At 44.7% G+C, this 22007-nt stretch overlaps 3 protein-coding genes across 3 annotated transcripts in view; all 3 read left to right on the forward strand.

Moving 5' to 3' along the window:
• Positions 1–7067: 7067 nt before the first annotated feature.
• Positions 7068–7667, forward strand: LOC130484794 (death domain-containing protein CRADD-like). The gene has a single exon (XM_056857881.1). It carries the CDS (start codon positions 7068–7070, stop codon positions 7665–7667), a length of 600 nt encoding a protein of 199 aa, XP_056713859.1.
• Positions 7668–8471: 804 nt separating this feature from the next.
• Positions 8472–9011, forward strand: TMEM128 (transmembrane protein 128). The gene has a single exon (XM_056857865.1). The coding sequence runs from the start codon at positions 8472–8474 to the stop codon at positions 9009–9011; it is 540 nt and encodes a 179-aa protein (XP_056713843.1).
• Positions 9012–13016: 4005 nt separating this feature from the next.
• The window catches only part of MINDY4 (MINDY lysine 48 deubiquitinase 4), a 74188-nt gene continuing 65197 nt past the window's right edge, over positions 13017–22007 (forward strand). Inside the window, exons 1-3 of the mRNA XM_056857137.1 lie at positions 13017–13079; positions 15250–15369; positions 17858–18060. Of these exons, the coding sequence (XP_056713115.1) occupies positions 13017–13079; positions 15250–15369; positions 17858–18060 (386 nt within the window). The remainder of the gene's footprint in view (positions 13080–15249; positions 15370–17857; positions 18061–22007) is intronic.

A 22007-nucleotide genomic window follows, 5' to 3' on the forward strand; every position in this document is an offset into this window, starting at 1 on the left:
CCCCACCCCAAGACAAAGGATTGAGGAATTTTTTGTCATGGGGGAGGGAAGAGTCTTGATGGGTGGTGGGGAAGGAAGGCATCCACCTCCACAGTTTAACTGTGCACATGGCTAGAGATCTACCATCAATTTGCACATAACAGTGTCAGGGAAGTGACCCCAACCCCCCACTGGAGAACTGATTGTAAATATCATTGCCGTTGCTTGTCTGTCACACAGCTACTCCGCGGAGACTGGCAGAGGAGGCGCAGCAAGTGTAGGTGGTGCACCCCCAGGTTGTGACTGTAGTGGAAAACTCACGGAAGACCTTTGTAACATGAAGCAAGTGGTGAACCACATGCTTCTTCACTTTCATATAGATTGTCCTACGACAGCACTGGGGTAGAAGGGGTTAAGTGGGATGACATATAACATCTTCTTCCTGGGCAACTTGCACTTTTGGGGAGGGTGAGAGGGAGTAATTTTGCACCTGGCATTGGTATGCCAAAGTGGCCTTGTCTACCAGCCATGAAATTACCCCAGGTGCTAGGCAGCAGGACCCATACACACACTTTTGCTTTTCCTATAAGAGAGGGGGTCTACTTTCGCCTTGGCCCCTTCTTTTGTTTTAGACCAAACTATATAGACTTAGCTTTATGTGCTGGAGTCTCCCTACAGCTGTATTTCGGGGTCCATGTGGAGCAAGGGACATGGGTACTCTTGTCTGTCATTCTGTTTATTGCTTGTAGGCAATACAATTGCTTAAATTCTCAGAGTGTTGTAATCATTACCTCTGAAATACTTAATGGGAAAGAAGCTTTTGCCCTTTAGCAATAGTGACTGAGGGGTGTTACCGTGCCGTTTTGCGGTACCAGGTTTGATGCTTGGTGTCGTCCCAAGGGTGAAACAGAAACGGCTTATTTGTGCGCAAATAAAGGCATCTGCAGCATGAGCAAAAAGAAGCAACCCTTTCTTGTCTTGTTCTCTCTTACATACCCAGACGTGTTTACCAAGGCACAATCATTAATGAGCAATATGATGCACAGAACTTTTAATTGGTTACACATGACATCCACTGCATTGGTCATCCTGCACAAACCATTGCTATCCCATAAGAGGCTGTGAACAAAATTAGAACTTTCCACCTTGCGAGTGTGTGATTTACCATGTTAATGAGACCTTTAACCAACTCCTCTCCCTTTGGACAGCAAACAGTATGTTATGTGCAACCTTGTAGATCTGGTTAAAACAGCACTTCCCTATCAATTCTCCTACTGCAAGTCAGGGAGCCCTTCTGTTATGTGGGGTCTTAAACCCCACCTTCGGGGGTGTCTCTGCCCTGGAGGAGTTGCAGGCCGAGATGGCTTCTTTGGCCTCAGACCAGTCTGAGGGGGGGTCAGAGCTCACCTCTCCCTCAGACGTAGCGAGGCCAGTGTCTTCCTGGATCTTGTCCAGACGCTCAATGAACGCTGGACGCCCTCCAGTAAGGGACCAAGATCTTCCTCCCCCTTTTATTTCCTTTTTGGAAAAGCCATGCTGGAATCACATTCCCAACCTCCCGTGCCCCATCCACCACACTGGAAATCTAAGGACAAGTCCCTTGTAATGCTTCCCCCAGGCTTGAGGAGCACCTCAAGCGACTTGAGGAGCGAGTTTTTGGGACTCAGTGATGTTTGTTGTGTGGTTTTAAAGAAGTTTATTGTTGTGTGGTGTTTAAAACGTTTATACTGTTGTACAGTTTATTAAAAGTTTGTATTTTAAATTGTTTGCGTTGTGGGTTATGTGGGGGTAGAGGTCCCAAACCCACATTTTCCCCATTGGCTTGAGGGGAACCTCCTTGCAAGAGGTCCCAAGTTTGGTGCGGATTTGGGTTAGGGAGTCCTGAGTTATGGGGTCTGGAAGGGGTCCGACCCGCCCATAGGAAAGAATAGAAGCCGAATTGACAGCCCTACATACGATGTTTAGCGCCATTCTGAGAAGCTGTAGTTAAGCTGTAGTTAAACTGCCGTTTTTGTTAAGAGAAGACTTACTTCCCTTCAATTCTTCGAGTTCTGAGGCAAAACAAGAATAGAAAATGTTAGCCATGTTATTCACTGTTTCAAACCTTAGAGCCTGTTAACCACGTGTCAGCAAGAGTTTAGAATATGAGTTGTAGTTAGTTATTTTATATCCCAGGTTTACCCTCCCTGTAATATAGTAAACATATATGTTTTGTTAAGGAAAGCAATGTGTCTTGAGTCTTTATGTGTGTGTTTAATCTATGTTCCATAAGATCACAATTTTTCACAATGGGCTTGGTTACTGACTTGCCCGACTCCGAGGGCTACACAAGTATCCTGATGGTTGTAGACTTCTTCATGAAGATGGCTTATTTTATTATTAATTATGAAAAATCCAGCTTACAACTAACTCAAGAGGATCAAGTTCATAGTGGCTGTTCTGGACTCCATATCCTACCAAGGCTGTTTTGGACATTGCATCCCACAAAGCCATGTCACGTATGAAGGTGATTCAGTCCCTCATAGGTAGTTTATTAAAAAAAAAAAGTATCAAACGGCTATTAGGATCCAGAAATTGATGGCCTTATGGCTTCAACCAGTCACAGTTCCTCGTGCATGATTAAGAATTAGGGCCCTCAAAAATTGGTTTCTCAGGAAATTCAGATTGAACACTGACAAGATTGTGTCTCACGCTGACTATTAAGAAGCCAAATTGCTCTACTTATAACAGAAATCAATGTAAACAGAGGAGTCACAAGTACAACACTGTTTTCCTGAGAAAATCAACTGAGCAGAATTGCAGCCAGTCCCCTGCCAATTTCCTTTCTGCTCCCTTTTGCATGCATTTGAAGGGAAGGTTGATTACAACCTTTGCAGCCATCATATGAGCATTTTAAAAGCTAGATATAAACTGCATTTCAGTTTAATAGTTTGAAAATCTATTATATTTTTTTTTTTAAAAAGAAAGGCTTGCTTTCTTGATTATATAAATGCCTGTTGAAAATAAAGACATCTGCCTGAGACTCTGGAGAGCCACTACCAGTCTGAGCAGACGGTGGACCGATTGGTCTGATTAAGCGATTGGTCTGATTTTCTGCCCAGCATTAAGCTTTTCTAAGCATCCACTCCAATTTACTGAACATGCCACACCTAGATCAAGTGTAAAACCAAAGGGCCTTTGAAAGGTTTTTTTCCCCCATTTGCAGGCAGATCCACCAAACTGGTCCAGAGAATTAGTGCAAGAGGCTTGTTTCATTTTTCATTGTTGGCTTTTAACTGCTTTAATCTTTTGTACATCTCCTTAAGTGCTAATAAGGCAGGTGAAGAGCTTTTTAATACAATGATTTGGGGAAAACAGCTTTTGTAGAAAAGGTGACCTAATGGTTTCTCAACAGCAAGGCAAAAGAATAATATTGCGTTACTTAGTGCAATGCCCACGAGCTCTTAAAGGAAGCTGCTTATTATTTAAAACTTTCCTGCCGTTCTCACCACCCCCTGCAGGGCACAGTATTTCTAAGCTTGTAATCAGTTCGAAGCAGACGCCAAGCAAGGTCTCGGGGACTACATTTCCCACAATGCCTTTTGTCTACTGTGCACACGGAAGCAGTGGGCACTCAGTCCCAGGGCTTCTGGGATTCCAAAGTGTTCCAGGAAAAACACAAACCTCTTTAGATTACCTTCACCTTTGAAGAAACTGCAGCGTTTTATGTTATGTCAAGATCTGACCAAATATTCCTGAACCAAGGCTGTACGGAATAACTGACTACCCAGTGAAAAGCCTCAGCAAAATTCTGCATGCAGAGATACGAGTGAGTATTCCTGTTACTATTGGGGGTGGGGGGATGATTGCTAGGTGAAAAAAAAAATCAAGGGCATCACAATAGCTTGTGTGATTGCACAGGACTCTGAAGCAGAGAAAGATCCCCCTGAAAAAGCTCACGCAAAACACGTAGGGGGTACAGAATTTATTAAAATATAATTCCCTTGCACCAATTATTATTATTATTTTGCCTGGGTGGAAAAAATGGCATTAAATTAGTCTAATATTCTCACCCTTTTTGAGATGAAGGGTTATTCCAACCAAGGAAAAGGTGTCAAAGAAATGCAGTCTATCCCCACTATGTAAAATTAAAGGCGTATACTTGGAGATGTACTAAATGAATGGCAAGAATGCCCACTGGAAACAACGGGAGATGCCTGAAAGCCCTCTGGATATAATGGGGGATAGGGTTTATAATGATTTGGAAATACAAAAACAGAAAGAAAAACTTTTAACTCAGCAGGACCCTAGCTACAGAAATCCCCCTCCTGAATTTCTTTCCAACTGGAGAGTGGGGGGGGGGGGGACTCAAGTCAATAAATGGAAGCACCCTTGTGGTTGCCCAGATGGTACAAAATACCCTCCAGAAAGAGTATGATGAACAGAGGCAAATCCTAACAGGTGGTGGCCCCGTAAAGCAAAGAAAAAAGGCCATAATTTTAAGTTAAACTTGCAGGGCGTCTTCTTCATCTGCAGGATTTTCGGTTGTTCCTCTTGTGCTTGAGAAGAACGGAGGCCGAAGGAGGTCGTGGGGGGGGGGGATCTATTCACAACTCTAAGGAGCCTGTTATTCTTTATAAAGTGAAATATGTAACTGTTGCATTCAGAAATTACATACAAAGAAGAAAAAGGGAAGGTTGGGAAATGGAGGGGAAATTTCTTCATTTTACTCCAGTCTGGGAGCCTGGAGAGGCCTTATTGATGCCCCAGCTGTGAAGAGACGGTCTTAAGAAGAGACTTTGAGGTGGCCTTTTTGATACACCCAAAAGGAGGGCAGGAGGGTCTCTCCAGAGGAGGAGGCTCCAAAGAACTCATATAATCAAAAAAAAAGCCACTGCCCCTCACTGGCAGCCTTTAAGCAGAGGCTGGACAAGCACTTGTCTGGGATGTTCTAAGCTGATCCGGCATTGAGAAGGGTTGGACTAGATGGCCTCTATGGACCCTTCCAATTCTATGAGGATTCTATGATTCGCCCCCCCCAGCGTAGTTCAGGCATACTCGGATCCTCTTGGGCTCCCCACTCAGGGACAGGGGAGGGTTATTTATGGCAGCCCTGTAGTGGCCCCCCTCCACTTCCCTACAGCCCAGATCCCTTCCACAGGACTAAGAGGAAACACTCCCTCTTCCTACTGACAGAACTTCCGCATACCCCCACAATCCATTCTTCACTTCCAACAAGGACTTCCCAGAAATGGTGCCCTGCTGTGAACCCCCCATGGGCCAGTGCACCATACTAATCAAATCTCTCAGGATTGCTGGGCAGAGCTTGAACGTTTTCCTCCCAATCTCACACAACTTTCCACGTTTTACTGCTTCAACAGATACAGTAATGGACCATAGGGTTGCCAACCTCCAGGTGGGACCTGGAGTTCTCCCAGCTTTACAATTTATCTCCAGACTCCTGAGGCGACTTTCCCTGCAAATGGCAGATTTGGAGTATGGACTTTATTGGCATTATACTCTTCCTTACCCAAGCTGCACCTCCAAATCTCCAGATGTTTCACAACCTAGAGCTGGTAACCACTGGACATCGCTGGGTACTGGGCTTACTGTTAGCAAGAACACGAGCGTTGTCGATTCGACAAGAAATCTGGATCCATCACAACATGGCAGCGTGTTGTCAACCGCTGCAACATGTTACCATGCATATGCTCCTTTTAGGACAGCAGAGTGGAAGATACTGTTAGGTGCAGACACAGTTCAACAGAACAATTCTTTTGACTATGGACTGCAGACAATGGTGAACGCCTACAGCATGGTTTCAGGAGAAGAATATGGTACCATGTGCAGTGAGCACGCTAGAAACTGGATAGGAATAAACATTGGTTCACACAGTAATTGCAAATGCAGGACAAAAACAAAGAGTTTTCTGGTTCCTTCAGAAACTTCTCTAGCTGCTTTGCATGGCTACTGATCTATACATACACGAACAACCTCTGCTCTTTAATAACTTCTATAATTATCAAATAAAGATACCAGCAGATGGCCTTCATGCCCAGAAGATTCATGCCAAAGCAATTTCACATTACAAGACTGCATGGTGTTCTGCTGCAGCTGTAGAAAATGGTACCATGCCACATTGCCCACCATAAAACCAATAACGTATTTCCTTTGCAAACAGCGTGTGCATTAGAGATAACATTCAGTTGTTAAAACAGTTTAATACGGTATGGGCAAACTTTAATTTAGGAATCCCAGTGGGTAGGAGAGGGCATCCAGAGAAGGAGATTAGGGGTGTCACAATGGGAAGGAAACAGAGATCCAGAGGCAGTCAGAGTACTTGTCAAGATGAGCAAATGGCCTGACATACGAGGAGAGTTATATATTACAAGTTTTGCTTATGAAAGCACAGGTCACCAAGCACAAGATGGTATTTTTCACATGGCCGGGGGGGGGGGGGGAGGTTAAATAGCGTGGGCCAGAGGTCAACACAATGGGCAGAAGTGCACAGGGAGATCAGGCAGGCGGTGATGGACACAACAGGAATACAGAGGATTAGAAGTGAGATCCGGATACAATGAGGCTCTAAGGGAACGAAAGGGGAGGGATACAGTAAGATTTATACCCAAGACTAACGTCATGGCAGGATAACAAATGAGTTAGAACTTATTCACAGATCATCCCTGCAGCCTCCAGAAACATTAAATGGAGGATACTTCATGCCGCTGTGGGGGCTGGTACTCCAGTGCCAGAGCAGCTTCATCTGGCCCCAGAAACCGCCATTGTCCCAGGATACTGTAGCCAATCCAAATGGCTGTAATCCCAACACCTTGGACCACTCACGCCCCTTCTCAAGGCCCATCATTTCTCTCTGGGGTCTACCATTTCCTATTCCATAGAAATAATTCTGGTCCCAGGGAACACCATTCCATGCCGTGGGCTGTCAATGCTGGCCCAGAACAGATTTCGCTCTATGCGGTTTCCCAAAGACCATATTGTGTTTTAGATTCCCCCCCCCCCGAATTTTTTCCCCATGCACGCTCTCTGCCATTTTATCACTGTACTTTTCAGGCCATTTTTGAAATCCAGGTCAGCCTGATAGATGAAGGATGGACGCCAGAGACAAGCATCTTCTTCGCTCTCTGCGCCTGGAACTGTGTAGAGAACTGTTGGTGGAAGACTTTGTCGTCCAGTATCTTTACCAAGAAGGGATTCTAACAGAGAACCATGTGCAGGAAATAAGATCCCAGGCCACCAACCATGGGAAAACCATGATGCTTCTTGACGTCCTGCCCACAAGAGGGCCCAGGGCTTTCGAGACCTTTCTACAGTCCTTGCAGGAGTTTCCCTGGGTGAGAGACCGACTTGAAGCAAAGCGTAGTGAGGTTAGGCTAGCCGAGCCTGCAGAGGATGCAATAGCTGGAATTTCGCAACGCGTTTTGGAGAGTCCACCAACAGACCAGCAGTTGAGCAGGCTTGCTAGAAGACTTGGACCCGAATGGGAACACATTGTGATGTACTTGGGCTTGACGCACAATGATATTTATTATTGTAAAGCCAACCATCCATACAACGTCCAGTCACAGATTGTGAGCGCGTTTGTATCGTGGAGGCAACGTTTTGGGAACAGGGCTACAGTTGAAAGTCTGTGTGCCGGTATGAGAATGGGAGAATTTGATGCTTCTGTGCTCCAAGAGGTGTTCCAATGACCATGGATCTGAACAAGGCTCTACGCAATCCTGTGTCCCGCTGCCAATATAATATAATGAAAATGAAAATCCAGCAGATTCACTGTTTATCAGGGTAGAATTGGGTGTGTGGTTTTTTTTTTTTGGGGGGGGGGAACCAGGCGTCCCGCAGTTCTTTAAAATAAATTTTCACTGGCTGCAATCTGACAAAGGGAGCGTCGGATCTTAAACATTTATATACTGAAAATTGAACACTTTTACCTTTAAATTCCTGCTCTCTAAAGTGCTACTGGACTCGAAACTAACTGCAGTACTGTTGATGAACAGGAATAAGTTCTACTGTGATGAGAGAGAGCTTTTTCCAGTGGTGACGTTTGGTTTATGGAACATTGTTCTCTTCAGGGACATTTCAAAATCTGTTGTGGAATGCTAGATTTAAAAATGTTAAATGCTTGATTTTGCTACTGCTCGTACCTTTATGGTTGGCGTTTGATGCACAAGTCTGTTTGATTCGCTGTTTTGATTAAAAACCCAGTTTTCCCCATTGTTTTTATAATTTGGTTTGCTTTATCTATGTATTTGGAATGATTTTTACATTATAATGCTAACACTGCTCACATGAACACTCAAAATATGAATTAGTCTGTTCATCTCATGATTTCTATTCTTCCGTTGTGTTTTCCAGTTCCGTTTTTTAAAAAAAGGGGACAAGTTTTAGTTCAACCCCGATCAGCATCAAGTTTTCCAGACAGCCAAATAAAAACTGAAAAATCAGAGGCTGGCCTGAGCCATCTTCTAGAGCTTAAAGGTGTGCCGTATCCCAAGATGGCGGAGGTTAAAATGGCCGCCCAGGACGGAGACTTGTTAGAGCCGCTGCTGCGTCTTAGGCGACAGTTCGGTCACAAAGCTCATGGGATGCAGGAGCCGTCTCCAGCGCTCGGAGAAGGGACCGCGACCACCGTCGAAGCGGCAAGCGCCGAGAAGAAAGAGAAGCCGCCTCCCCGACTTAACATCCATTCCGCTTTCTGGATAGTGGCCTCGATTGCTGTCACCTATTACATTGAATTTTTTAAAGCTGTGAAAGAGATGATTCAGACGGAGAGCTGGTGGTTCATCCTTGGCAGCTGGCTGCTGCTGGGGAGCTTGTCCGTGGCCTTCTACTGCATCATCTACCTCGAGTGGTACCGGGGGATCGAAGACTACGACACCGCGTATCCGGCCCTGATCCCCATCACGACGGCCATGTTCATCGTGGCGGCCATTTGCTTCAACGTCGCCTTGTGGCCCGTGTGGTCTTTCCTCACCCCTGTGGTACTCTTCACCCAGTTCATGGGTGTCGTGATGCTCATCTCCCTCCTGGGATGAGGCCCGAAGGCGGAGGAACTGCAGACGCTCAAGAGAACAGGAGTCCATTCAATAGCTTCCCTCCCCACCACTGTACGCTAAGCGGAGGATCGGTAACTAATCGAACGGTAATGCGGCTTACCAACACGAGCTAACATCTTCTAGGACGCTTAATCGAGAGTAAGGCGAACGTGTTTTAAACGCTTCAAGGTCACCTATGGAAACTTACTTGGAAACAAGATATTACAAGATGATACACCTGTTCTACCCATTTTCTTCACTCTTGAGAGAAGCTTGCCTGCTTGTTTCAAGATTATGAAGGGTTTCTTCTTTGTGCAAGATTAAAGATATACTTTTCAATGGTTCCTTGAGATAATTTAATTCAGTGTTAGATTCTGTCCTGGAATTATTACTGTATTTCTACAGGCAGAAAGCAAACAAGCAGGGTGGTGATACTTTTTTAAAAAAAAAACTCTAGCAGTTCTGTGGGAAAGGGGCAGTGTGAGGCATTGTGTTATTCCCTCCTTCCCCCAATAATTTTGTTCAGATACTAACACAATGAATAAAAGCTAGGGTGAGAAGATTAAAACTTTGAGGCTGTTGAGGACTGCAAGTTACAATTTGTAGAAGGCGGTTAAGGATGGGGTGGGACTAACAGCCAGGTGTGACTCCAACTGGCAACAAAGGACTGTACAAGCCCACTTTCTAAAACCTTTGGGGACACTACTGCACATTTGTTAGGCTGTGTTCCAACTCCTTGGAGCAGTTCCCAAGAGCCCAACTTAGCAGCTGGGGCAGTTCTAGGTCAGCTCAGTCGGTCTGTGATAGGAGAAATGGCACCAATGACACACTTTTGCTGTTGGGGGCCCACTATTGTACAGTGCCCCAATGTGGGTATCTGGTTGCCACATCCGCTCCATACCTTCTCTGCTAGATTCTTTCGAAGAACCATGACAGCATGCAGGAGAAGTATTCTATTTGATGCCAGGGCATGCTGAAAGCCAAGCCACAGCAGGGCTGGTTAAAGCCGGCAGACCACTGTCCTGAGAGATCTCGGTGTGCAATGAGTGAAGCCTCAAGCCAGCTTGCAACCCCAGCCCATCAAGGTCACATAATCCAAAACACTCCCCCGTCCCCAAGGGTAGATCATCCCCACCACGGCTTGAGACGGCACCAGTAATAACCATTTGATGAGTGTGTAGCGCATTCCTACAGCAGGGGTCTCCAATGAGATGCCTGTGAGCACCATGGTACCCATTTCTGGCACCCGCCAAGCTTTCAGTACTTGGGTGGGGGCCAGGTGGGGCTTTGGCCCAGGTAGGCTTCTGAACGGCAGTGTGTATTTTTTAAAATGTTGCTTTGGCAGCAGCTGCCACCACGGCACAAGGATCTTCACCGTGACGGAAGGTAAGTTGCGGCCGCCATTTCTGTGGCTGGCTTTGCCTTCTCCGGCTGCCATTTTGTGGCCGGCCCCATCATGCTGCCAGGATTGCAAAGGCGCCCACAGGCCCAAATTGGGAACCCGTCCTACAGCTTCCAGATATCCCCCAGCTTGACCCAGATCATCTGCTAGCCGGCCATCGAGGAGAGTTGTTGCAGTAGCTGCTGCATCTCCACCTGGCCTTGCAGGTGACCAGATTAGCCTCCGCCACTCATGTGGAGGAGTGGGGAATCAAACCCGGTTCTTCAGATCAGACTCCACCACTCCAAACCACTGCACCACGCTGGTTACTAACTGCAAGGGCCCCACCACCTCTCAGTCAGTTGGGCCTGCAATGAAGAGGGAAGCCCAGAGTTCAACTGAAGGGATTAATAATTTTCCTTTGCAGGTCGGACTGGAGAGAGGATGCCTGCTGCGGCCTCAGCAGGATTCACCAAGAGCATAAAGAGAAGAAACAGCCCTGCATATTGAATTAAAGTTGTGGGCTTTTCTTTCTTTCCCTTTTGTGTTATTGGGAATTGTGTGATGTCCACCAATGTTCTGACTGCCCTTCCTGAAGGGCACAGAAGATTTTGTATACTTTACCGCGGCTACGTTTAGTCATCATGATTTAGTTACTTCAAGTTGCATAAGTTCTACTGATTATATTAAATGTTCACTACCTTAGATTTTTGAAGCAATTTTACATTTGTTCAATGATTCACATGGGGTGCTGTCATTTTACTGAATTTTGCAAGAAGAAAAAACCCCATCTTCCAATAGGGATTTGTGTAACTAGGATTGTGCTGGGTTACAACAGGATCTTGACTTGCCTCCAGCACCTGTCCCTTAGCCAAATCGTCATTGCTGATTGACATCCCACGGCCCAGTAAGCCCCACCCATGTTGCTCCATCAGTGGTCAGAAAAGATGTTGCCATCAGGTCGTGGCACGAGACACCTGGTCACGTGAAGATGCCTTATGCTGAATCGGACCAATTGGTCCACATAGGTCACTACTGTCTAGTCATGCTGGCAGAGGCTCTCCAGGATCTGAGGCACAAGTCTTTCCCATCACCTACTGCCTGGTCCTTTCTAACTGGAGATGCCAGGGATTGAATCTGGGATCTTCCGTATGCAAAGCAGAGGCTCCTTCATGGAATCACAACCCCTTCTTGTTAGGGTTAGACTACCCCTTCCGCCCTTCCTTTTAGCTATGGCAGTTGCAGAATCCCCCTCTCCAAAAGTCAATACCTAAATACATGACCCCCTCAGTCATACAGCAGAATCCAACTAGCCATCACAGCTGCCCAAGTAGTCACTATGGCTAGTTGCTAAACGAACAGGAACATGCAGCTGTCTTCCCAGGGGACCCCGTGGCAAGCTCCGTATGGATGAGAAGGCCCCCACCAAGACGGTGTTGGGAGACAAGACCCCAAGACAGGCACGGCTACCCAACACAGGGTTTGCCACCTCTTGGTTGGGAATACCCGGAGATTTGGGGGATGGAGCCTGAGGAGGGCCGGGTTTGGGGAGGGATTTCAACGGGGTATAATGCCATAGAGTCCACCTTCCGAAGCGGCCATTTTCTCCAGGGGAACTGATCTCTTTTGCCTGGATATCAGTTGTAATTCCAGATCTCCAGACACCACCTGGAGGGCTGACCTCTATACCCACAAACAGCCAACAGACCCCTAAAATCTGCATCCTACTATGAGGGGAAAATTCAAATCAGATCTCGCTCTATCCACTTATTATTTTAACCAAAGGGGGGGGGGAAGAGTGTAATTTTTGTTTCTTGTTGAAAACTGCACTTTACCGCAACGGAGAAAAAACACCCATAAGCAACCCATATAATCTTGTTTTTATTTTAATAGACACACAAGCATTTCTTAAAATCTGACAGCCCATCTGAAGCAGCTATTTTCTGAGCACTTTTTCACATTGTGCCACACAACCAATAGAAATAACAAAGAAACGCTTCATTTTTAATGGCATTTCTTACATTTGTTATCTCCCATCATCCTGAGGGCAGCAGGAAAAGAGGAAGACCCAACAAGAGATGGATGGACTCAATAAAGGAAGCCACAGCCTTCAAGTTGCAAGATCTGAGCAAGGCTGTCAAAGACAGGACGTTTTGGAGGATTTTCATTCCTAGGGTCGCCATGAGTCGGAAGCGACTTGATGGCACTTAACACACACACACACACACACACATCATCCCAGACTAGCACATTTCAGACAATCCCTGGGAGAATCTATAGTGACAAATTTTTGGGGGGTAATGCTTTGTCTTAAATTTGCCCATTACAGACGCAGGGATTTATGCATGAATACAGGTAAACTCCAGGTGTTCTTCGGCTGGTCCTTGAAAAAGGTGGGAGGGGAAGAGGATTCTCTTCCGAGGACACCATCGCCATGGCGACAGCGTAACAGACGGCCAACGGTTACGGCAGGCTGCAAAAGCAGCGAAGCTCCAGAAAGGCAGAGGTTAACAGCTGGGCAAACGAACGGAGCATCGCTCAGCCTGCCGGATGCTCCCCCTATTCAACTAAGCCCCCTTCCCTCCCCAAAATCCTGGCTTCCATACGGTGGAGGAGGCAAAACTATGGAAATCGCTTTCGTGGAAGAAGTGGCCGCATCTTTGGTGAGGGAGTTTCTCAGCAAAAAGGTAAAAGAGGCTGGCCGTTTGCTTGGTCGGTGCATGTTGGTTTTTAGGGGAATGCCGTAGTTTGAAAAACTGCAAAAAAACAACCACCGCCTCTAAACCCTTTTCATTGCTTTCATTCAACCGTGCACCCGCCATAATCTTCGGGAAGATGTGTGCCTTTTCGTCGCTTCCCAGCACTTTGCCTCAAGATACGAGATCAAAACACACTCCCCGTGACTACATTTCCCATAGTGCGTTTTGCGGGCAACGAATACGGAAGCAGATTCATGCTGAAAAGATCATAGGCTTCGTATTGAAGCTTCTGGGATTGGGGGGGGGGTGACCTAACAAAGCCCTCTAGAAAAGTTACCCTAGTTTTTCCGAACAGTCATATTGGTGTTGTCTACCCTATGACGATTGGGTGTGTGTGTACTGAACAGACCCCCAGCAAAACTAAAATGTAGGCTCTTACAGAGGTGTATAGTCAACACTAGGTCTCTGCTAGCTATCCCACCACTTACAGGGAGGAGAACTAAGACTTTAAGTTAAGAAATCGATCGCACTATATTTCCCCCCTTTTAATATACAAATCCAATGCCTCTGTGACTGACATAATGCCTTTTTTACTAAGCGACAGGGACCCCAAGGCTACATTGTCAGTGGCAAGATTTGTTTCAGTCCTTATATCCCTCCAACACTAGATATATGCTGCTTAAGATCAATGGATCAAGGAGCTTCTAAGGGATAAAAGGAAAGGAAGTTAAGAAATGCTACTGAAGTCACCATTTTCAGCATCTGAAGAACCATTCTTTAACAGCTTTAAACAGTAGTGTACCCATATCTGATACACGGCGTACATGTTTTTAAGCTGCCCGCTAGCATGTTAAAAAGTCCATTTATCCGTTATAAAGAAAAAAACTGTATCGAACGGCTTAAGTTCTGGTCGCAAGGCATACTTTATATAGCATTCTTCCTTGATCATACAGATAAAGAAAACTATTTTTTTTTTATCATGTTGAACTTTTAGCTATGGCAACTGCACAACCCACCTCTCTACAATTCTTCCTACGCAGTTAAAGAAGAATGCATTGTGAGCTGCTGAAAACTAATCTAAACATCATTTTGTTCCAAAAAAAAAACTGCTATAAAAGTCTCTTTCAATATTACTGGTGTGTGGATTTTTGTTTTCTAACTGTAAAAGGAATGATGTTTTAAAAGAGGGAAAGAGTGCCAAGCACAATACAGTAGGTAAGAGTGCGGGACTAGAAGCCAGGAGAGTTAGGGCTGAATCCCTTCTCTGGGTGACCGTGGGCCGGCCAGCCTAACCCACCACTGGAATTTTTTTGTTGCAAGGTCGAAATGGAAAAGAATGGTGCTGTAAAGCTGCTTTGGGGTTCCCATGTGCAAGAAAAGCAAGAGTATAAGTCTCTAACTGAAGAAGCAAGTCCCGGGAATGTTCATTTCACAGTAAAGAATAGTTGGTTTTTTATGCCCTGATTTGCTCTACCTTTTTAAGGAGACTCAACCTGGCTTACAATCGCCTTCGCTTCCTCTCCCCCAAGAGACACCTTGTGAGGTAGGTGAGGTGGAGAGAGTTTGGAGAGAACTGTGACTAGTCCAAGGTCACCCAGCAGGCTTCATACGTAGGAGTGGGGAAACCAACCCGGTCCACCAGATTAGTGTCTGCTGCTCACGGGGAAGAGCGGGGGATCAAACCTGGTTCTCTAGATTGGAGTCTACTGCTCTTAACCACTATACCACGCTGGCTCCAGATTTACAGTAGAGTGCAGGGAGACCATTTTGTAAAATAGACTATTTAATGAACACTGACGATTAGTTCCACTTGCCCCTGGAAACAATAATTAGAATTAAACTGGGGGAGAAGTAGCCAAGTCATGTATCTTGGACAAGTTTTCTGATCGGTGATCTTAATGCAGTCATGGACCCAGGAGGAAACAATTCAGTCAGAAGGTACTTTTTAAACTCAATGGGCAATTTGAACCAAGGGGTTTTTGCTGCTTCGCCCATCGTTACAGGCAGCAAATTCTACCGTGAACCCAAGCTGCGATGTGCAGTGACTTTCCTAGAGAAACATTTTTGCCTGTTTACATTCCAACACTGTTTAAAACTGAAGTTTTGGGGCGCTTCTTTAAAGCTTCATGGAATCTGTGTTCCTCTCCTCTCTGCACAGGGCTTAAGCAAGACAAGCAGCACGATGGACCAAGAATTCCCACGCACGGCCCTCAGTATCAACAACAGGAATGAGCTGCGGAAGATTTTGCATTTGCAGCCTTTGTATAAACTGAACAAGGTAAAAAAACAAACCATCACCTAATTCTTCTGTTTAATTTTGGGGTCAAACCACTTGCAGTTGAGTGGCTATCAAGGACATCACAAAATGTAATCAGGAGGGGGTAGTGGAAAGTGCAGTCAGCCGACCTACCATGACTCCATAGGGTTTCCAAGGCAAGAGACATTCAGAGGTGGTTTTGCCACTGCCTGCCTCTGTGTCGCAACCCTGAACTTCTCTGGCGGTCTCCCATCCAAATATTAACCTGGGCCAACCCTGCTAACATCACAAAATGTCATCAGGAAGCGGTAGTGGAAAGTGCTTTCAGCTGACCTACCATGACCCCATAGGACTTCCAAGGCAAAGAGACATTCAGAGGTGAACACATGAAACTGCCTTATACTTAATCAGACCCTTGGCCCGTCAAAGTCAGTATTATCTACTCTGACCGGCAGTGGCTCTCCAGGGTCTCAGGCAGAGGGGTTTCACATCACCTACTTGCCTGGTCCCTTTAACTCACTGGTTCCCAAGAACCAGGGTCCGCGAGAACTAAATTAAGGTCCGCAAAACAAAGTTATAAACCCATAATAAATTAATATTTTCAATTAAAAGTTCTCTATTATAAATATATATATTTAAATATTATTCTAAGCTTAATGTTTAACTAACTGTTATGATTAAAGTTTATTTTCAAATTCTTGGAATTTTTATTTTGAACCTTGGGGTCCCTGCACCGAACAAAAAAGTCCTAGTGGTCCCTGGTCAAAAAAAGGTTGGGAACCGCTGCTTTAACTGGAGATGCCAGGGATTGAACCTGGGACCTCCTGCATGCCAAGCAGATACTCTACCACTGAGCCACTGCCCCTCCGATGCTTTGCCATTGCCTGCCCTTTGTAGCAACCTTGGTGGTCTCCCATCCCAATACTATCCAGGGCAAACCCTGCTTAGGTTCCAAGATCTGATGATACTGGGCTAGTCTGGGCCATCCACCAAGAGAAAGATTTCAAAACTAGATTTAGGTCCCTACCCCAAGAAGATTGAATTCTTTTTATCATGGGCCAGCTAGATAAGCCGAGCAATGCTTCATGAGCCAGCTAAGACTAACAGAAGAAAGAGTATTAAATTAATTACGCTTAGGGGACCATTTGGGGTGAGACCACCCCATGAACTCAAAAAGGCTGGCGCACCCACAAAACCACCTGCCACTCAAGACTTGCACAGGAGACCTGGCTGTCACCTGGGTTGGACTTCCTTCTTCTTTCCAGACTTCAACCCAATGTTCCTGTCCCTAACTTTGATAACATTGCTCTGATCTCGACCTTTAATAAGATGATCATGACATAAGATGATCGTCCTCCCACACCTTGCAGTTTTGGCAACTTTAGACGTTGGCATCTTGTACACCAACGTCTGTTTAGAGGTGGCTAGAAACATCATAGCAGGCTGTTTGGACAGATGATTTTTATCCCCTCCCACACATTTCCTGCTTGATTTGACAGACATTTTTGAGCACAATTTTTTTCATTACAATACTGAATTTTTTTCTTCAGATCAAGGGAGTGTCCATGGGCGCTTCTTGCGCCCTGGCTATTGCTAACCTCTTTATGAATTGTTTTGAGGAACAACGTATTTTTGACCATAACCCTTTTGCAGCTAATATTTTACTTTATAAACGTAAAATATTTACTTTATAACGAACTTATTTATTTTTGACTCTGACCAGACCTTTTTTGCATCCAAAACCTGGACCAATATGTGACATGAACCTGAAATTCTCTGGAAGATGTGATCATTCCTGTATCGCATTTTTGGAGTTCAATATTTTTGTAAAGCAAGACCAAACTTTAGGCATCAAGCCTTATCGAAAAGAACTGGCAGCACGTGACACGACCTTGGGAGTTTGCAAACCATAGAAAGGGACAGAGGCGCGCTAGCTATGCATAAGGGGTCTTGGGGTAAAGTCCATTTGATGCCCAGCTTGGGGGCGATTGTTGGCCTCCACTCCAAGTGGCAAGGGAACCACTTAAGAGATTCATGTCTAGAGGAACCAAGGTTTACCAATCTGGTTGCTCTCTGAACAATGCGGGTTGGGGATCGTACATCAATTGACAGGGTGGTCAGCTGATGCCTGGATCCGCTTCCACGCCTCGCCAAATGCTCCTTTCGGTTGTAATTAATAAAGCTGTGGCCTTTTTTCTACCCATTAACTTGTGTATTGTTGTTATTGTTCTCATTTCCGTCACAGAGCTGACCATGTCCGAGGTCCGCAAACCAGTTTCTCACTTTGGACTGGCTTATGCATAGATACGATTTTATACCCAAAACCGCTTTTCCCCAACACATTTTTTCTTAGCTCTCTGCAATAAAACACCAGGCCGTTATGCACAAGAAGGCGCAGCTTAGAAATTCGGAGACCTCTGTATTCGAGAATTCCTTCGCTGATGGAGCATCTTAAGAGTGGGCTACCTGGGAAAATCCAATTATAACCCTGGATATCCTTGTATTGCAGACAAAGGAGAATCCGCTGAAAACCATTCTTGAAATTATGACTAGCTATTTTCTGGAGCAGACCATCAGCCTCCAAGGCCCTGGAAGTCCAGCCGTTATGCACAAGAAGTCGCAGCTTAGAAATTTGGAGACCACCGTATTCAAGAGCTCCTTCTCTGATGGAGACCCCTGTGTGCGAACGGTGCCTCAGACGGAGAACAACAGGTAAACAAATCCACTTTAATTTGACAGCTCGTTCTTGAAATCATTACCTAATCATGAGTAGCAGATAGATCTACTACTTATTTTGAGGTGCCATACAAAACAGCTATCTGAAGATACTAGCTTGACTTGTATACCCAACAAGATTCTTACAGGTTTATCTTGGAAAAATAATTTCAGACGCATATCCATTTGGGCAAGTAAGTTTGACTTATTTGGTTCAAGGGATAAACCATCAGCCCCTTTCATGATACTTTGGCAAGACCCAGTAGGGTTTTCTCTTAAAAAGCAAATCACTCACATAATCCCCACAACGATAATTTTTTAAAACCCGTATCTATTTCTTGAAAAATGCATTGTGCTATTGAGGTTCATAGACCAATGGTGTGACTCCCATGAAAGTCAAACTATTACGTTCAACTGGTAGCTGTATAGTGAAAGTTTACATTGTTCAGGGCCGAATTGGCCATAAGAACATTATCGTGAAAGAAAGTTTGATTTTATTCTCTTCAGAAGCATGGAACGTACCCCCGCCCATGACTCACTTAAAGCTACACATAAATCCCATGGGAGAAAAAACTTGCATGAATTGAATTGTGGGGTACATTTCTACCCCAAGCAAAATTCCCAAAATACACACGAATAATAAACGTCCCGATTTAAAAAAACAAACCACCATTGACAGACACAATGTAGTCTTAGATTATATTAATCCAGTATTAATACTGAAACCATTCTGAAAGAAAATGGAAGGGCTTAACATCTCCCAGCTCCAAAGATCCATATTTTCTACTCAGAGATCCCCCATCCTAAATGTGGGGTGGGGCTGTTCCTTCCCCACTTGCTTCCAGGGGGAACTTGATTCAGTTCTGTATCTTGGAGCAGCTCTGACCTTCCGCTCCCACCTTGGTGTATTTCTTTCTTCCTTTTCTGTCTCTCGTGTGGTTTTTAAATAGTGTCTTGCATTTAAATAAAAATCTTTAACTTTCTAGCTCCAGTAGACATAATTAAATACAGAACTCCTACCCAATTTTTCTTAGCTATACACCTCTATTCTTAAACAACTCATTGTTGATTGAAATGCAGAAATGATGTCATCGGACTATCTGGAATTAGACAAAAGCCACAACAAAATAATTAAGATAGCCGCAGTTTCTGTTTGACAAGGGCAGAATTACAGAACGTGTTGAAAAATATTGTTGCTCGGACTGCAGCGGGTTTGGCAGGGTACCAGTGACGAAGCCGCCAGAACATCTTTTATAGGACGTTTATGAAAACCTATGAGGCGGCAGCGAAGATTTGTTGCGCAGACTATTGCACCTGGTAGCTCTCACCCAGCCCAATTATTAGGGCAATTAGGACCCATCAGCCGTGAGGCCCTTGAGAGCTACATTGCAGATAAATTTTTGCTGCTTCCACCACAGGGATCCACAGTCACCTCCAAGCTAGACTATTGTAATTTGTTCTACATGCAGGGCTACCCTTGAAGCTGCTCAGGAAGTTTCAGCAAGTCCAGAATGCAGCAGCAAGGATACTTATAGGGACACCACAGAGAGTGCATATCCAACCGGTGCCCCACCAGCTATATTGGCTCCGGGTTGAACACCCGATTAGGGTTCAAGGTTTTGGTACTGACCTTTGAAGCCCTAAATGGTCTGGGACTATTGTATCTGCGGGACTGCCTCTCCCAATACACCTTCCCCCCCCCCCCGAGAGTGTTACGCTCATCTAAAAACAACTAACTAGTGGTCCCCGGCCCAAGGCGTATCCAGCTCTCCTCGACCAGACCCAGAGCTCGGTGGTGCTCTCTGTCAAGTGAGACTCGGGCGCTGCAGGACTTGGCTCAATTCCACAGGGCCTGTATGACTGAGATGTCCCGCCAGGCCTATGGTCGCGGACAGGGCGGTTCCCCATCATAGCTGGCCTCCTTCCTCAACGGATTGCCCTGTCGCTGGTATTAGCACGGAGAGGCACCATCTGGAATCTCTCTGGAATTTTAGAACTGTTGGTTTTGTAAAAGATTTTTTTAAAAAAGTTTTAAAGCTTAATTCATGAGCCGCCCTGAGGCCTCAACTTCAGTTGGGAAAGGGCGGGATAGAAATCCAAGAAATGAAATGAAATTATCACAAACCCATAAAATAGAAGCACTCGGGTATTGGTTCATAGAATCTCAGCCTGGCAACTATGGCAAAAGTAACAATTAGGTTTGTCAGGACGGCCGATTTTGTGCTCATTTCATAAGAAATGCAAAAATTGGTGCTTTGGTTCCAATCAGGTCAGGTCAACCCTAGCAGCAATTAGGTGCACATTTAGAAACCAATTAATTCTAAACTTCTCTCTACTTATGCCTCTTATTCACACCTCAGCTATGAAAGCAGGTGATTTCATTTCTTGGATTAACGTGCATTTAAGTACACTGATTTCATGAGAAGCTGTTGCCTGAGATAATTAGTAAGAAGTCAAGGGATAGTAGTAATATAAGACCTTCAGCATCTTCAGATTAGAAATCATACTCAATATACGCGAATTCATGAGGATGTCTTGAAAACGCTGAACAGGTTTGAGGAAATTTTAATTCAAACGCAAAAGGGCTGTCTGGCTAAAATGTCTTGGCAGGCTTTTGATGAACCTATCACCATTTGATCCCTAAAAACCAAATGTAGACAAATGTCCTCTAAAGCGCTTAAAGTAGATCCCAGAATCGTTTTGCTTAAAAATATTTGTACCTTAATGCATTCAATTGTTTCAGGTATTGTTTTGTACCTTAGGCACTTTTGCTTATGGAAAAAAAAACACCTGTTAATTTGCCGTACTTTGGAACTATAATATGCATGTGAGTGGCAATGCCTTAAGATGAATAAGCCCCTTCCCTATGAATTGTGCCCCCGCCCGAGTATAACAGGAATAGGAAATATAGGGTTTCCTTAAAGAATGCAGCCAATCACTATTTTACAGTGAATGGTCCTTAATAGAATAAGTTGCTTTAAACATTCTGCTCAGCTGTTAATGCAACTTTAATTTGCAATTCCTTCCGGCAGTTCATGAGCTTGCAGTTTGGCTTTCTGCATGCCTCACAGCTATTTAGTACAAACTAAAAAAAGCATGCACATCTTGACCACGCCCAAGCTAAAAGGAAAACACCTGCCAGCCTGAACGTTTTATTATTTCAGTTAATATAGGAAATACAGCATTTCTTATAGAATGCAACCAGCTGCTATTTTGCAGCAAATTGACCTTAATAGAACAAGTTGTTTTACACTTTCTGCTCAGCTGTTAATGCAACTTTAATTTGCAATTCCTTCCTGCAGCTGTTCATAAGCCTGCAGTTTGGCTTTCTGCATGCCTCACAGCTGTTCACTAGAAACATAAAAACCGGTGCACATTATAGCCTCGCCCAAGCTAAAAGGAAAACATCGACCAACCTTACTTCTTTTATTATTTCCAATAATATCAAACTATTTTTATACTAACTTCAAGTCTTACCTAGTGGCTTTAATCACCCAGGAATGCTGGTCACAGAAAACCAGTAAAGTGTATACAAAATATTTCCTCTACTGCTGAAATTAAGCTTTCTGCTGCCTTCTAATTGATCAGCTATAACTTGCTACACCTGTTGCATGGGAGGCTCCCTGATTGACTTTTAAAATATCTTGTAAGGAGAAAGATCCCCCTGAAGAAGCTCATGCGAAACACCAAGGGCTTACAGAATTTGTTAAAATGTAATTCCTTTGCACTCATCACTGTTTTTTGCCTTCATTATTTTGCAACCTGCATTGAGAGTTTCAGCCAGGAAGGCAGGCTGCAATATATACACGCATTTTAAAAAACAGAAGTTTTAAATAGAATTAAAAAGGAAGAAAGATATAAATAAAAGTACAGTGGTTTGAGAATTCTAAGCAACCCTAATGTGCTGGCTAATGCATTTCATTGACTGCGCTGACTCCCTATGC

The sequence above is a fragment of the Euleptes europaea genome, chromosome 11, assembly GCF_029931775.1.
Source record: "Euleptes europaea isolate rEulEur1 chromosome 11, rEulEur1.hap1, whole genome shotgun sequence".
NCBI lineage: Eukaryota > Metazoa > Chordata > Lepidosauria > Squamata > Sphaerodactylidae > Euleptes > Euleptes europaea.